This window comes from Columba livia, chromosome 26 (assembly GCF_036013475.1).
Source record: "Columba livia isolate bColLiv1 breed racing homer chromosome 26, bColLiv1.pat.W.v2, whole genome shotgun sequence".
NCBI classification, from domain to species: domain Eukaryota; kingdom Metazoa; phylum Chordata; class Aves; order Columbiformes; family Columbidae; genus Columba; species Columba livia.
Genome location: NC_088627.1, coordinates 4,015,119 through 4,030,697, shown reverse-complemented (window position 1 = coordinate 4,030,697; position 15,579 = coordinate 4,015,119). Strand labels below are relative to the sequence as shown.

Here is a 15,579-nt window from a genome sequence, read left to right as displayed (position 1 = left end):
CTGAGAACCTCATGTCCGTCTGTCCAACCCTCCAGGGATGGTGACTCCAGCACTGCCCTGGGCAGCCTGTTCCAATGCCCCACAGCCCTTTGGGGAAGAAATTGTTCCTAATTCCAACCTCAACCTCCCCTGGCGCAACTTGAGGCCGTTTCCTCTGCTCCTGGTGCTTGTTCCTGGGGAGCAGAGCCCGACCCCCCTGGCTCCAAGCTCCTTTCAGGCAGTTCAGAGATCAGAAGGTCTCCCCTCAGCTCCTGTTCTCCAGCTGAACCCCCCAGGTCCCTCAGCCGCTCCATCACACTTGTGCTCCAGCCCCTGCACAGAACACCTTGAGCTGGAAGAACCCGTAAGTCCTCACACTGTGAAACCAGGACACAAGTGGGGCACCAACTCCCCAGCTCGTTGGGGGCTCCCTAAATATTTGATATATTCTCCTCCAATTTGAGCAACCAAGTAGGAGGAAGAGCAGCAGCAGGAGTTTTCTTTGTGCCTAACTCACCTGCCCGACCGGTTTTGGCACCTGTAGAGACCGGTGAGGAGCTGTTACTGGTGTCCCCAGCCAGGGAGGTCCGGCTGGAGTGGAAGGTGGGTCGCTTCAGCTTGCTGCCCGCCGAGGGGGTCACCTTGGGAGGAAGCACATAGAGCATCGTTCATGGGCCGCCTGAGCCGCCAAGGGGCCGAGAGCACGTCCGACATCAGCAACCTCAGCAGAAAGACTTTGACATTGAAGAAACGCTCATCTTAACGGTCAAGGAGAACACGAGCTGCTGTTTCAGCAGCGGTTAATAAAATAAAAAGGAAAAAAAGCCCCAAAAATTTGGAAGGCAGTGGCAGCTTGTGCGCTGCAGGCTGATGCGCAGCTGTTTGCTGGAAAAAGGAATAAAAGCAAAGCTGCTATCCATTTGGAGATGACAGCATCATTTGGGCTCAAAAGCTCTCCAAAGAGAGAGTAGTATCTTGTAAAAATAGGTATTTTAGCAGCTGAGCAGCTCAGGACCGCTTTGGAAGGGCAAATATAACACAGCGGCTTGAGAAACGTGTCCCGTTGTCCGGAGACACCGGCTCGGCCGAGTCAGAGGGACGTCAGCGGGCACGTCCATGCACCCACCACCAAATTTGAGCATCAGTGGGATGCAAAACACAGCGAATCTGCTTGGGTTGCATCCTGAAATGGTGCTTTCCCCGACCTTTAAGATGTCGCGAACGCAGATGGAAAAGCAGCTCAAGGGGCAGTTTGGGTCCTGCCGCTGCGGAATAAAGCGAAGGGGAAGGTGCTGGGCAGGGTGAGGGCACCCGGAGCAGCTGGGAAGGGCAGCTCCAGTTTCTATAACCCCAGAAAGCTCCGGGTTTGGGGCAGGAAAGCAACTGCCCGTTGTGTCCCCTGTCCCAGCATCGCTGCAGGGACGGCTCCATCCCAGCTGCATCCCTGGATAAATGTACATTAACAGCAGATGACTTCCCAATGAGCTTTAAAGCAAGAGCTGGAGAGGTTTCCCTCTATCCCCCGTGATTTTTGGGAACCTTAGAAACCTTGAAACATCATGAAACTGGAGCTGCAATGGGGCAGAGGGGCAGCCAAGCGGCGGGCTCGGCTCCGGGGGAATTAAGATCCATTAACACGTGATTGCGAAGGTACCATTTGCATCATCAGAGATTTCGATTCTCGTCCTCGATCCTATTTTATAAACATGTTAACAGCAGCAAGCAGGCAATTTAGGGCAGTCGGGGAAGTGCTCCTGGCCTTCTCATGATTTAAAATCATTCTCTTTTCTGCGTGAGCACCGCCGAGCGAGACGCGGTTCTCCCGCCAGCACCGCGAACCACCGACATCCCCCAGGAGCTTCTCATCACCGATCCGCAAGGTCAGAAAAGTCCGCGAGGAGGCTGAAACTTCAGGGGAATCAAAATCTCAGCCCGAATTCACCCTCCTGGGAGCATCAAGCCGGTGGCAGCGCTGGACACACCAGACGTGCTTCGACACGGTGATGAACACAAGCGCTTCATTGAAATGAAGGCGACGTGGTTACTGTGCATGCGCTGTAGCTGGTTTTCAAGTCTCAACTCGGCTGCTGGATTTCAATTCTACAAAGCCAAACGTGGCTGCTTTTCAATGCTTAAAAACTGCTCAAGTTGAAAGCACAAGAGGATAAACATCGCTCTTTTGGTTTGCGAGTGAATTGCAAGGGAATTGCAAACCACTGTGCTTTATATATATATATATATATATTTTTTGGCGTTTTCTTTAATCCGAGTTTGAAACCCATGAAAAACGCTAACAGTCCGAGCGTTAGCGGTGCTACCAAGCGCTGCTCTATCACAAGAAAAGTGTTAAAACCAGGCAAAAAGGAGGATTTGTCGGCGAGAGCGGCGCTGCGGCCGCGGGCAGGTCCTGGGGCTGCCGGCCCATACTCTACCTCGGCGCTCGGGAGCTGGAAGTCGGAATAATCGAATCCCCTCAGGGGGGTGCCCGCTTTACTGTTTATCAACCAGGGTTTGTCATAACATCGGGAGAAGTGATGTGGAGTCTGCGAAATGGAAAATCCAAGGAGGGGAGGGGGGGGAGATGGAAGTGAGTGAAATAAAACCAAAAGAAACGGAAAAGTATCTGGAATGAGGGGGGAAAACGGCACTAAAATGGAACGAGAAGCAAACAGGAAATATATAAATTAAAATAAATGGGAAAAAAACCCAAATATGATGAAATAAAACATGCATGCGGTGGGGAAGGAGAGACGATGGGTGATGGCTTCTCCCTGCGCCACGGCCCTGCCTGGGGGACCAGGAGCCGCCACGTGCCACACAACCATGAGCTGGGGCTGAAAACCCGTCCTGCCCCATCCCATCCCACCACATGGACAACCAGAGAGCACAGGAACCATCCAGCTCCTCATCCCCAACCTTCCTCCTCCTCCAGCTCCCCAGGATGGGGTTTGGAGGCCACCAGGATGGGGTCTGGAGACCACCAGGATGGGGTCTGGAGACCACCAGGATCTAAAGGAAAAGAAAGACGGGGGCTTCACGCACGAACCCCACCTTGGCTCCGCTGGCCGGCGTGGCGGGGGAGGACGGCATGGAGGCACAGCTGTGGTTGCTCTGGCTGGCACTGGAACTGGATCGTGTCGGGGAGGCCGCTCGGGAGGAGGGTTTGGATCTTCGGCCTCGCGATCGGAAGGGGGTCATCCCCTGGGAGGCTCCCTCCGGCAGGATGAACTTCTCTCGGAGTTCGAGGTTGGTCCGTCCTCGTGCTGGAAGGGGACAAAGGAGAGGAGGGTTGAGGTTTGTGTGGGCCTGATGCCAATGCCGGGGCTCAGGAGGTCAGAGCTTACGAAGGGTCTGTTGCAACAGGACAAGGGATGACAGTTTTAAACTAAAGGAGGGAGATTCAGGCTGGACATGAGGATTAAATTGTTGCCCTGAGGGTGGTGAGAGCCTGGCCCAGGTTGGCCAGAGAGGTGGTAGATGAACCATCCCTGGAGACATCCCAGGCCAGGCTGGACGGGGCTCTGAGCAACCTGAGCTGGTGAAGATGTCCCTGCCCACGGCAGGGGGGGAACTGGGGGAGCTGGGAAGGTCCTCCAACCCAAACCATCCTGTGATTCTATGGTCCCTGCTGGTGGTGTCTCCCAGTCAGCTCCTATTTGCTCATTCACAGACCAGTTCTCAAACTCCAAACCACCTCAGTTGTATAAAACCAAGGAACCCTCTTACCTCTGCAAGGATCATTCTTCACTAAAAACTCATCCAGGGCCATCCACCCTCCGCCGACGCGAACCATGACCGTGCTGCGCAGGATCCGGACCAGGCGCAGCTGCTGGGAATCGCCGAACTGTGGAGCCAAGGGGACAGTTCAGAGACGGGGACACAACCGGGGACACTGGGCTCCTTCCCACAGCAGGCTGCACCAGGGCAAAGCCACTGGAAACGTCTATTTGATCTGTTGAATACAGGCTAGTTCCAATTTACAAGGAGTTTTTCCGCTGCGTGGTTTTAAGGTGACGAAACCACCCAAATCCTTCAGTTTTAACGCTGGAATTTTTTAGAGCAGCAAAGGTGAACTTGGAATTTGGTCTTTGGATGGGTTTCCTTAGCCAAAATTGTAGTTTTTCCTTTTACCATGAAGGAAATAGAGGCTGGCAACGCAACGACCCCCCTGGTGCAGCCCATGTGGAAAAGAGCCATCTGATTCATCACCGCTGAGCCAGAACCTCCCGTCACCAAGTGTGAGGCCCAGGGATTCCACCGAGCCTCAGACTTGACCCCACCAGCCAAAATACAAGCCCCCGCCACAAGAGATCGCCCCGTAAGGATGTTTCGGTGAGTGCAGAGTGATGGGAATCCAGGCAGGAATCCCGCAGCAATGTTGATTAGTGATTGCAATGTTCATTAGTGATTTGAAACACCTGCGATTTCCAAGGAGCGCACCATGAATCGGAAGCATGTATGTGTTTGTCAAAGGTCCCTAAAGCTCTTGGACGGCCAAGCCCAGGAATTGGGACCTGGGCAGGACCTGGTGTGGATGCAGCAGCTCTGCATCCAGGTCTACAGAGCACCTGCTGTGATGAGAAGATAAGGGAAACAGCCTTGGAAAGCAAAACCATCTTCAGAATGGTTAAAAACACGTTTAAAAAAGCAGCAACTTCTTTGCTGGGTGGGTAAGAATGTAAAAACCAAGAGATTAAATGACAACAGAGAGTGCAAAGCCACACAGATGGGTCATGGCAGGAGGTGACGGCATCTCTGACCCTCCTTCCCGCGGGGACGTGGGACCCTGGACTGCGCTTTGAGAGCTGCTTCTGCACCAGGGCACACCAGGGACGGGCCAGTTCTCATCCCCACTGCCACTTTTATGTTCTTTTTCAGTCGCTGTTGAAAATTCTCCTATCATCACTGTCTAAATGAAAGCCAGAGCTCTCTTGGATCCATCCGCTTCTGACATCAAAGATTCTTTCTTTTATTTGGCATGTTTTTGGTGGGGCATCACCGGTCCACATGCTAAAAAGAAGCTGCACCGTTCATCTCATGACGGGAACGGGGACACATGCGGGTTGTGGGAGCTCTGTTCCCGTTAGGAGTTACTCAGTGGGTACGGTGGGGATGAGGGTTTAATTATCGTTACCTACAGGATTAAAGGGGTGGACACTCGGCATTCTCATTCCACGGTGATTGCAACCCAAACCCACCCAGAGCCTGGTACAGCCGTACTTGCACCCTGTGATTTAATCCAGGTTGCCCAAAGGGACCCTGAGCATGAGCTCACCAGCATCCCAGTGCTCCTCACCAGTATCCCAGTGCTCCCCACCAGCATCCCAGTGCTCCCCACTGCAGGACGCTGTGGTTTGCCACTGCTTACCATCAACATCCCTAATGTATCTGAGAAGGGAGCCACGGAGCGAAAAATCTCTTAAATTTTGTCAAATTCTGCTTTTTTCCATTGAATTTTTCCCTTTACTTTGGAGTGCCCGCCCCGCAGCTTAAGCCCTCGTCTGGACCAGGCTCTGCTGAGCAGCGCTCACAGATCATCCTCCCGCAGCACCAAAACCAGAGCGAATGGACACACAAAGCTACATTTGTTAACAAAAACATAGAGAAAGAGTTGAGAGACAGCATTGCAAGGCAAACTGTACCTGATTGCCGAGGAAGAACTATGGAGGGAGAAGAGTTGTGGGGGGAGAGGGGATGGGGAGGGGGAAGGAAAGTCCAGAGGAAGAGGAGGGGAAAGAAAAAACAAGAAAAACATTTATGGGATTAACAGTGCAATCATCATGAAAACTGTTAACTGCGGGGAGTTAGAAATCCGGGGGGTTTATGGTATTTGGGTGGAAGGGAGAAGCTCAGGGCCGGTGCAGATTTGGGGGGGGTGAGCCCTGTGGTTTGGCTCCTCCCGGTTGGAGCATCACCCCCAAAAACCCGCGGGAACGTGGGCAGCGCCGCCGGTTTCTTGCGCCGGTTTGACCTCGGGGAATGATTCGAAACATAAACAAGCCACGTTACAAAGAGATTCTTTAAGGAAATTATTCTCCCTTCTTCGGGAGGCCGCTAAGAAAAACACCAGCGTAAGGTACACTCATCCGCCGGGAGAAGTTCAAGGGCGGGCGCTGGCGCGGTGAATGCGGCGTTTCACGGGGCGGCGGGTGCCCCAGAACAGGGACACTTTTATGTTCTCCCAATTCGGGGAACACCCTGGGCAAACACGGCTCAGCCGCTCCATCCCCCACACCATGCTGGGCACCCCCAAATGGGGACCCCTCCCTGGGTGGGGAGGGGGAACAGGGTTTGTGCCGCCGGGGCAGGATTTGGCCCCCTCTGCCTTACCCGGTATTTGTTCTCGCCGATCTGCTCCACTTGGAATCTCTTGGCACACTTGCACTGGGCCACTTGCCGGGTGACCTGCCAGCAGCAAAGACAGGTAAGGGACCAGGATTTTGCACGTTTCCCCCCAAAAAGCTTGGATAACACACAGCCCTACACAGCCCTTCAAAATCACAGTAGGTACTGGTGGCACCAGTCAATTATTTTAGCTCAGCACCACCACAATCCTATTTTTTCCCCTCCTTTTTGCCTTCCCCGCTGCCGACCCGCAGCCTGAGCCATCCGCATGCCCAGCGCCCGTCTCTTTGGGTGCTTCACCTCGTCCTCGATCTTGTCGGCGTCGGTGGTGGGGCGGTAGGCATCCTTGTTGGGATGGAGAGCGGCCACAAACTCGTAGTAATCAATGTAGCCGTCGCCGTCACGGTCAAAGATGTCAGCAACTGCCGTCATCTCCAGCTTGGTGGTGGGGAACTCTGGAAGGGGAGAGAAATGAGGACCTGATCAGAGTGTCATCGGCATCTTGGTCCTTGAGCAGGGATAACCTTGTCACAACAGGGTAGCCAGGGAGGGTGTTGGACTCTGCTCCCCAGGAACAAGCGCCAGGAGCAGAGGAAACGGCCTCAAGTTGTGCCAGGGGAGGTTGAGGTTGGATTTAGGAACAATTTCTTCCCCAAAGGGCTGTGGGGCATTGGAAAAGGCTGCCCAGGGCAGTGCTGGAGTCACCAGCCCTGGAGGGCTGGACAGACAGAGATGAGGTTCTCAGGACATGGGGAAGTGCCAGGGCTGGGGGATTGGTTCGACTCAATGATCTTGAGGGGCTTTTCCATCCAAAATGATTCTATAATTCCATTATTATGGAACAGTTTGGGTTGAAGGGGCCTTCCAAGCTCATCCATTCCAACCCCATTGAGCAGGGACATGACATCTTCACCCAGCTCAGGTTGCTCAGAGCCCCGTCCAACGTTATGTTGCATGTTTTCATGGATGGGGCATCCACAACCTCCCTGGGCAACCTGGGCCAGGGTCTCAGCACCCTCAGCATCACAAATGGAGACTGGAAATTGGAAATTTGGGCTAATTTCTTCCCCAAAGGGCTGTGGGGCATTGGAACAGGCTGCCCAGGGCAGTGCTGGAGTCACCATCCCTGGAGGGCTGGACAGACAGAGATGAGGTTCTCAGGGACATGGGGCAGTGCCAGGGGTGGGTTATGGTTGGACTCCATGATCCTGAGGGTCTTTTCCAACTAAAATTATCCTGTGATTCTATTTTCCAAGCTCCTTTCAGGCAGGGACTTACTAGAGGCCAGGATGCCGTCGATAAACTCCTGCCGGGTGATCTTCCCATCTTGGTCTTTGTCGATGCGCCGGAAGAAATCCATGACGCGGGATTTCTTGTGGTTCATCCAGCGCATGTATTTCTTCCGCCAGACGTCGAAGTCAAAGTTTGCAAACTCCTTCAACTGGAAGGGAACCCGCGGGAGTCAGCAGGAGAAACCCCCGCAGGAGCAGCACCCAAACCCACCCGCCCGGGAAGGTTTATCTGGGTTAATCCAGACGACCCTTGTTAACGAGGGGACTTGGAGGAACAGAAGGACACACAGCGCAGCCGACAGCCATCAACACGGGATGCAGCATCCCCCAGGGTGGGACAAACACGCAGAGATATCAGCTACTCGCACGTGGACACACACACACCCCCTGTCCCTGCTCGGGCTTTTGGGGACGCTTCCTCGGCCGGGATTTCACCTAACGACTCGCCAGGGTCTGCCCGGGAGGAATCCCCATTGCTTGCACCATTTTGGGGACAAATCTTCCCTCTCCATTTCCCCTTAAGCGGCCAAGAAGGGAGTTTTTGCTCATCCTCCAGGTAAGAGAGCGGCTGGGGCACAATCTCAGCTCTGCAAACACTAGCCCAGCAGCCTCTGACGAGCCTCTCGCCCTCCAATTTAAATTAACACCCCCCCCAAAAGGACTCCCACGACCCCACCAGCTCAAGCAGCTCACAGCAAGGTAACGCGACAATTTGTATAACTCTTTTTTGGTTGTTTTCTCTAAACATTCTCGGGAGTTCAAAGCAACAAAGAAAAGAACATTAATACGTAGAAACTGAACTGACCTACAGCAAAAGCAACAAAAGATGAAAAAAACAAAAATAACCACTCACTTCTGGGCATAGCTGCTTTGTTAAGCATAAATGAAAACAAAAGTTCCATTAGATGTTTGGGAAAAGATAAGAGACAGTAATTGTTAGACTAATTACTAGGAGTAAAGCAGGCCTGGCCGCTGCTACCACTACAGATACCGACTGCAGGGGTGCAAAGCGGTTCATTAATGTTAATTACAGGAGGTAGTTTTCAGAATGAACATTGAGCTGGGCAATTGAAGGGGCAGCAGAGATGTAGGGAACGCGGTCGGTACCTCCTCCAGTCTGTCCAGGGCATCGTTGAGCTTGCGCTGCCGCTCCAGCGCCAGCAGCCAGACCTGCTGCCAGCGCGCCGAGAGCTGGTTGATCCGCGGGTTCTTGGTTTCCGACTGGGAGATGATGGGCATGCTGGGCGGTGCGGCCTGGCCCAGGGATTTCCCTGGAAAACGAGGGAAAAGGAATCGTTTGAGGTGGCGGTGGTGGGTTCGTTGGGTCTGAGTGGGTCAGGAAAGAGCAGCAATGGGATATATTTTATTACTGGGGATTCACGTTGGGTGCTGACTTAGAGAAAGGACTTTAAATAACCCAAAACCTCATCGCAAAGTGGCTGCAGAGAGAAAGCGAAGAGCAGCGACAGGGTGTTTTGGCAAATGCCACCTGGATTGTCCCCTCCCAACAAGTCCCAACCGCCTTCCTGGTGGCTGCCAATGCAGGATGCCTCGTTAATTGATAATCACAGTTAATGAGCTTCCTATGCGTTTAATTTCCTCCACGAGCTGCATATAGAGCACACACGTACTGTTACTGCGGGACTTGTCGATGAAAGGCCCGTGGGGGGGCTCAGTCGCTTTCCTCTTGTACGTCTTGGTGACCCGGTCCACGTCTGGTTGTTTCCGTGTCATCTCCTCCATGAAGGACTGTCAAAATATGGAAGAGACAAGAAAACATTGGCAGTTTTGAGCTGTTTTGAGTCTCTTGCTGCTCCAGACCCTCCTTGGGCCATGTGAAGCCTGCAAATGAGATGGGGGCATTAAGCACCAGCAATGGGGTTGGTCTGGATCTGCCAATGCTGCAGTTTGTCCCCTGAGGTGGCTTTGCTGCCAGGTGACAGCTCTGGCTGGGTCACAGGCTGTTTTCATAGCGACTTCCCAGAGAAGTTAATGCCTCCTGCATGGGGGGGCAGGAAAAAATGTCTCCCAGCCCCTCTCCTGAGTGCTCACCTGGTGTTCGGAGATGAGAGCTTTGACCTGATCGATATTTTGTGGCATTGGGTCTTGGTCCCGCTGGATCAGGGTTGTCTCAGCCCACTGGATCCAAGCCAGGAGCTCTTCCAGAAGTTCTGCGTTCGCCACCAGCTCGGAAAGCGCCGACTCCAGTCGCTGCTGGTGCTGCTTCGCCCACGTCAGAACCTGGTGGGGACGCAGAGGTGACCGTGAGCCTGGGCAAGACCCACCACCACACGGACAGACCTTTGAGCAGTGGTGATGGGACAAGGGGTGATGGTTTAAACTAAAGGAGGAAGATTCAGGCTGGACATGAAGAAATTGTTGGTCCTGAGGGTGGTGAGAGCCTGGCCCAGGTTGGCCAGAGAGGTGGTGGATGAACCATCCCTGGAGACATCCCAGGCCAGGCTGGACGGGGCTCTGAGCAACCTGAGCTGGTGAAGATGTCCCTGCTCATGGCAGGGGGGCACTGGGGGAGCTGGGAAGGGCCCTTCAACCCAAACTATCCTATGGTTCTATGATTCTCCAATCCCTGCTGGGACCACCAGCCTGGAGGACTCACCTCCTCAAACCTGGCTCGGATGATGGTGATCCAGTGCTTGATGGTGGTGATGCAGTCGGGATGGCAAGCGGCCAGGATCACCTCCCCCATGCCCACTGCTGCGTTCACATCCACTCTCTTCTCCTCCACTTTCTTCATGAACTCCTGGAAAAGCCCAAATGAATCATTCGCTGATATTCCCCACTGTTAATTTTTGCTCGGGTCGCGTTTCAGAGCTTCCCCGCTACCTTGTGTGTGTCGATGAGGGACTGCAAGGCCTCGGCGTCGTCGGGAAGCGCTCCCCGAAAGCGCAGGGTCTGCTCGGCCTCCGACAGCCACTCCAGCAGCACGTGCACGGCCGTGCGGAACTCCTCCGCCTGCGGCAACAAGAGCACCACGTTAGCCCTCCTTCCCCAAAACAGGACGCTGCACTCACTGCCGGGAGCTGGAGAGACAAAGGGCTGAAAGGGACTTGAAAAACTCATTTCAAAAGGGGAAAACAAGCCCTTCAGCCCCCACAGCCGGGTCCAACAGCAGCCAGCACCTTCCTCCTCTTCAGCTGCACCGAAGAACTAAATGCTTTTAAAACCAACACAACTACCTGTATTCTGATCAACTTGGCACCTTGGCAGTTTATTCTATAAATTGCCTACTTGATATTAAAACTGCTTAAAACTCTCTGACTTATTTTTTTTTCAGCTTCAATCTGCGTCTCTCTTTTGCACTTGACATCAGCAAACAGCGGTCTCTGATCGCCGCTCTGTTCCCGCTGCGCACGTCAGCGAGATCTTTTCGTCCTCCCCTTTCACATCAGCTTTTATCAGCTCTTCTTCAGGGAAAAGAATAAGGAAATAACTGACGCCAACCAACTGCTTTGCAGTTCTCACTGGTTACTGCTGCAGGGTTAGGGTGACCTGCTCGGCCAGGAGATCAGTCCCTGGGCAAAACCATCTTTGTCTGAGGTTGGTATTGACCTCTCGGTGCAAACCTGGAGCCCAGCAAAGCTTTCCGAGACCATTTCCACCCGCAGCTTTCTGCTCACCTGTTTCAAAGCCTGCTCCAGGCGGGTCTGCTTGGACACGGACAGCTTGCACACCGTGTCCCAGCGGTTGCTCAGCTCCTGCAGCTGCACCTTCACCCAGGTCGTGTCGTCCCGGCTGTTCTCAATGAGCTCCCGGCCGGAACGTTTGAGCACCTGGACCGTCCCCGTGCGCTTCCCCAGCTCCTTCTGGAAAACCTGGAAGGACAGAGGGCAGAAGCCGAGCGGGTGAGTCAGTCCCAGCGGGTCGATTCATGTGGGGAAAGAAAAACAGGGGGGCACATCTGAAATAGTCTGGAACGGGGGTTCTGTACCCGCATCAGGGATCCATCACACCATGGATTAATGTCCATATCCATAGTTTATAGACACTATAATTCAGCTAACTCTTAAAAACAAAACTCTCAGCATATTTGACTGATGGCATCTCAGAAGAGCAGAGCTCCATCTCCTCTAACCTTCCCAACAATATAAATGTTTCTTCCCACTTTTTTGCCCTATTTTTGTCCTCCTTGTCCACCGCAGCAACGCAGAGCAGCGAGACACAGCTCCACAGTGAGGTACCAACTCCGGCTCCTCTGTCCTTTGGCTCTTGGGGACGACAAGCCCTGCTCACATCCCAGAGAAGAGCTGGGAAAGGCGCTCTCACCTTGTGAGCATCCATCAGGTTCATGACCAGATCCAGATCACCATGGACTGGCTGGTCTTCAGCTAACTGGGGCTCCACCTTGTAGAGCCAATCCACCAAGGCCTGCAGCGCATCCATGAACTGCCCAGAGAACAAGAGGGCTTCTTCCAGCTTGTGCTGCCTGGAAAACAAACATCCCTATGAGCTTCCATCAACAAACTCACCTCCGTTTGTCATATCCCAGTGACCCAACCGCCCCATGAAATCACCTCCCCACCTCTGCTCTCCCCTTTGAGAAAAGTCTTGGCAAACAAGCGCTGTTGGTGCAACGTTGGGCTGGACTCACCTTTCCACAGATTTGCCGCACACCGTGTCCCACTTATCCCGGACTTCTCCCAGTAAATTGTCCAGCTTTTGAGTGTCATCTGCAAGCAAGGCTTTCTCCTTGAGGGCTCTGCCTGTCCTGATGGTAGTGTCATAGACGGGCTGCTTCCCCCCCAGCGTCTTCTGGAACTCCTGGGAAGCGGAGAGAAAACAAAACCGCTTCAGAAAGCCTGGCCTTGCCTCTCTGAAGACACACAGTGCTCATGAAGGTCCCCAGCTGAATGTTTTCCATGGTAATGCAGGTGTGGATGAGACTTTCCCCTGTCCTGACAACAGCAATGTCACCCTGTTCCCCCCTTCCACCCAGCATCCAGCACCCATCTGGCTTGTGCAAAGCTCTACCTTGTGTTTGGAGAGCTGGAGCTTGATTTTGTCAGGATCATTTGAAATCTCCAGCTCGGAGTCCAGGTGATTCTCTGCATCCTCCAGCCAATCAACCAGTTTCTTCCAAGCTTCATGGAACTGCAAAGAAACAGCAGCAAAGTCTGAAAGGTAACACTGGTGGTGTCCCCAGTCCCTTTCTGTTCTTGGGACCTCCTGCTCTCCAAGGCTGACAACACCTTGGGCTCTGTCGCACCCTTCCCATGTTTCTCACCTGCTTGGCTCGCTTCCTGGCATCATCCAGAGCCCGTCCCCGCTCCACCGAGCGCTGGACGACCTTCTCCCAGCGCGACTGGACGCTCACCAGCAGGTTCTTGATCAACACCACATCCTGCTTCTGACTGAGAAACTTAAGCTGGTTCCCGGTTTGGTCCAGCTCGATGATGCGATCCCGGTGAGCGTTCACCTCGTTGGCAAACACCTGCGGACGGCAAGACGTTCTCCTGTCCGCAAGGGGGCGTACCCGCGAGCACCCAAGGGTGCCACCCTCATCCCCTCCACCCCGGGGAGCCGCTGGGTGCTCGTGGTGCCGGTACCTTGTGCTCGTCGATCTGGGCCAGCACGGCGGCGAGGATGAGGCTGGGCGGGGGCGCGATGTTCAGGCTTTGCTCGGCCAGTGTCAGCCAGTTGATGAAATCCTGGAGGGAGTTCTGGAAATCCGTGGCCAGGGCTAGAGCTTCCTCCAGCTTCGCCTGTCGCAGCGGGGAGGGAGAAAATGAGGGAGAGAAAACAAAGCCACAAGACGGAGGGTGAGGGCTCAGGATCCGCGGTTCCGCAGACAGAGGCGGCCTTTGTGTCACCGCCGAAACGTCCCTCGAACAGGAACCTCATCAGCCCGGCAACGCCGCTTGTTTCCCAAGGGGAGGGGGTTCTGGTGAAAGCCATCGCTTGCTTTCCAAACAAGAATCGGCCCTGGAAGGGGGGAACTCCATGGGCATGCAGCAGCTGCCGTGTCACCCCCAGCACGGGATCGCCATGGGAGAGCGGCTCGGTGAACAAGGTGGGGGATATTTTGATGGTAACAGCTGCAATGCAGCAAATTTATTCTGGGCCGAGGCCACCGCGTCCCTTGTTTTATCTCATCACCGGCCAAAAGCCTTGGATGGAGTCAGCTCGGAGGATTTGGCCCGCTGGCTCGCAGGGGACCAACAAAGGCTGCCTTTCAGAGCCGCGGGACGCTTCTTCCCACCGCTCCTCTAAATTAACCCAAAATGCTATTTTACTCTCATTTTTCTCTGTGATTTAACCAATTCCGACAACTATTTATTAAAAAAAAAAAAAAGAAAAAGCAGCTTTATGCTCAGACAGCACCACCTGAAAGACAAACTCAAGCTGTGCAACCAAAGGGTTGTCCAAAAACCCCCACCCCATCCTTCTCCCCAGCCCTGATGGGCTCCATCCCCTACGGGAAAGCTGAGCAGCAACGCTGGGAGCGACCAGCTCATGGGACAAGGGCAGGATGAGAGGAAACGGCCTCAAGTTGCGCCAGGGAGGCTGAGGTTGGATTTAGGAACAATTTCTTCCCCAAAGGGCTGTGGGGCATTGGAACAGGCTGCCCAGGGCAGTGCTGGAGTCACCATCCCTGGAGGCGTAGACAGATGGAGATGAGGTTCTCAGGACATGGGGCAGTGCCAGGGGTGGGGAACAGTTGGACTCGATGATCTTGAGGGGCTTTACAACCAAAATGATGCTGTGATTTCATGACTCCACCAAATTACCTTTCTCTCCTCCATCTTGGTGCTGACCAGACACCATTTCTGCTCCAGCAGCGCGACGCTTTGCTCTGTCTTGGAGCCGGAGCCTGAGTCGTCCCGGTTCAGCAGCATCAGGCGCCCCTTGGCCAGCAGCTGACTGTACACGTCCTCCTTGGCTTTCAGCTGCCCGTACAGCTCCTGCGAGGGAGACACCACCCAAGGGTTGGACAAAGAAAGAGCCCAAAGAGGGGCCATGACTCACTGAGACTCAGGGTGACAAGAAAATAAGGTTCAGGGCAGGCAGCAAAGTGACAGTCGCGTGTCACCACGAGCAGAGACAGGTGCTTAAAGCATCATGATGCTTGTCCCAGGCATCAAGTGGAAAATTATCGGTAAGAAGAGAGCACAGAAGCACTCTTCTTCCCATCAGATAAAGAAGCGAGAAGTTTTGATGGTGATATTTGACAGACAGGAGCCTGCTGAATTAAAAGCACTAAAAAGAAAATCTCTCCTAAGAAATTACCATGTGGGCATTGAGTTGTTCCCGGGCAGTTTCTGGCAGACCTCCTGTGGGTTTTGATGCCGACAATTGGCTCTCCATCCTCGTTAGCCACAGGAGGAAGTCTTCAATCTCACCATGGAAACCCTGGGCCTGTTCGGGAACATATAATCGTCCACAGATCAGATGACATCAGCCGCCATTGATCATGCGCCAGGATTAACACTGTGTTCGCTCCAAAAACCAGATAAAGCAGCAGAGCTGGATGCAGCAGCACTTTGGTTATACACCATATATCCTTAGCCACATGTGTGTGCCGGGGTCCTGTGGTGCTTTTCCCCCCACGCTGGGCGCTGGGGAGGCCAAACCTCAAATCCTGGGGTCAGTTTTGGGCTCCTCACACCAAGAAAGCCCTTGAGGTGCTGGAGTTGAGAGAAGGGAACGGAGCTGGGGAAGGGGCTGGAGCACAAGTGTGATGGGAGCAGATCTGGGGTCTAGAGGAGGTTGAGGTTGGATTTAGGAACAATTTCTTCCCCAAAGGGCTGTGGGGCATTGGAACAGGCTGCCCAGGGCAGTGCTGGAGTCACCATCCCTGGAGGGCTGGACAGACGGACATGAGGTTCTCAGGACATGGGGTAGCGCTGGGGTTGGTTTATGGTTGGACTCAATGATCTTGAGCATCTCTTCCAACCAAAACAATTCTATGATTCCGGGCAGGCTCCAAACCACTCCAGGACTAAAA

General features: G+C 53.8%; 1 protein-coding gene across 19 annotated transcripts in view; it reads right to left on the bottom strand.

Moving 5' to 3' along the window:
- MACF1 (microtubule actin crosslinking factor 1) overlaps window positions 1-15,579 on the bottom strand; it is a 137,471-nt gene that overhangs the window by 2,197 nt on the left and 119,695 nt on the right. For 8 of the 19 annotated variants that reach the window (XM_065041680.1, XM_065041668.1, XM_065041676.1 and 5 more), the window contains 22 exons: window positions 14,862-14,990; window positions 14,363-14,536; window positions 13,181-13,336; window positions 12,859-13,065; window positions 12,606-12,725; window positions 12,226-12,395; window positions 11,901-12,060; window positions 11,255-11,449; window positions 10,461-10,589; window positions 10,234-10,377; window positions 9,669-9,857; window positions 9,248-9,365; window positions 8,724-8,887; window positions 8,470-8,484; window positions 7,603-7,765; window positions 6,625-6,779; window positions 6,310-6,384; window positions 5,622-5,639; window positions 3,706-3,823; window positions 3,031-3,242; window positions 2,412-2,522; window positions 497-620 (listed from right to left, as the gene is read on the bottom strand). In XM_065041680.1, coding sequence (XP_064897752.1) covers window positions 497-620; window positions 2,412-2,522; window positions 3,031-3,242; window positions 3,706-3,823; window positions 5,622-5,639; window positions 6,310-6,384; window positions 6,625-6,779; window positions 7,603-7,765; window positions 8,470-8,484; window positions 8,724-8,887; window positions 9,248-9,365; window positions 9,669-9,857; window positions 10,234-10,377; window positions 10,461-10,589; window positions 11,255-11,449; window positions 11,901-12,060; window positions 12,226-12,395; window positions 12,606-12,725; window positions 12,859-13,065; window positions 13,181-13,336; window positions 14,363-14,536; window positions 14,862-14,990 — 3,046 coding nt within the window. The remainder of the gene's footprint in view (window positions 1-496; window positions 621-2,411; window positions 2,523-3,030; window positions 3,243-3,705; window positions 3,824-5,621; window positions 5,640-6,309; window positions 6,385-6,624; window positions 6,780-7,602; window positions 7,766-8,469; window positions 8,485-8,723; window positions 8,888-9,247; window positions 9,366-9,668; window positions 9,858-10,233; window positions 10,378-10,460; window positions 10,590-11,254; window positions 11,450-11,900; window positions 12,061-12,225; window positions 12,396-12,605; window positions 12,726-12,858; window positions 13,066-13,180; window positions 13,337-14,362; window positions 14,537-14,861; window positions 14,991-15,579) is intronic. The other 11 variants (XM_065041669.1, XM_065041671.1, XM_065041678.1 and 8 more) reach the window with 6 other exon arrangements.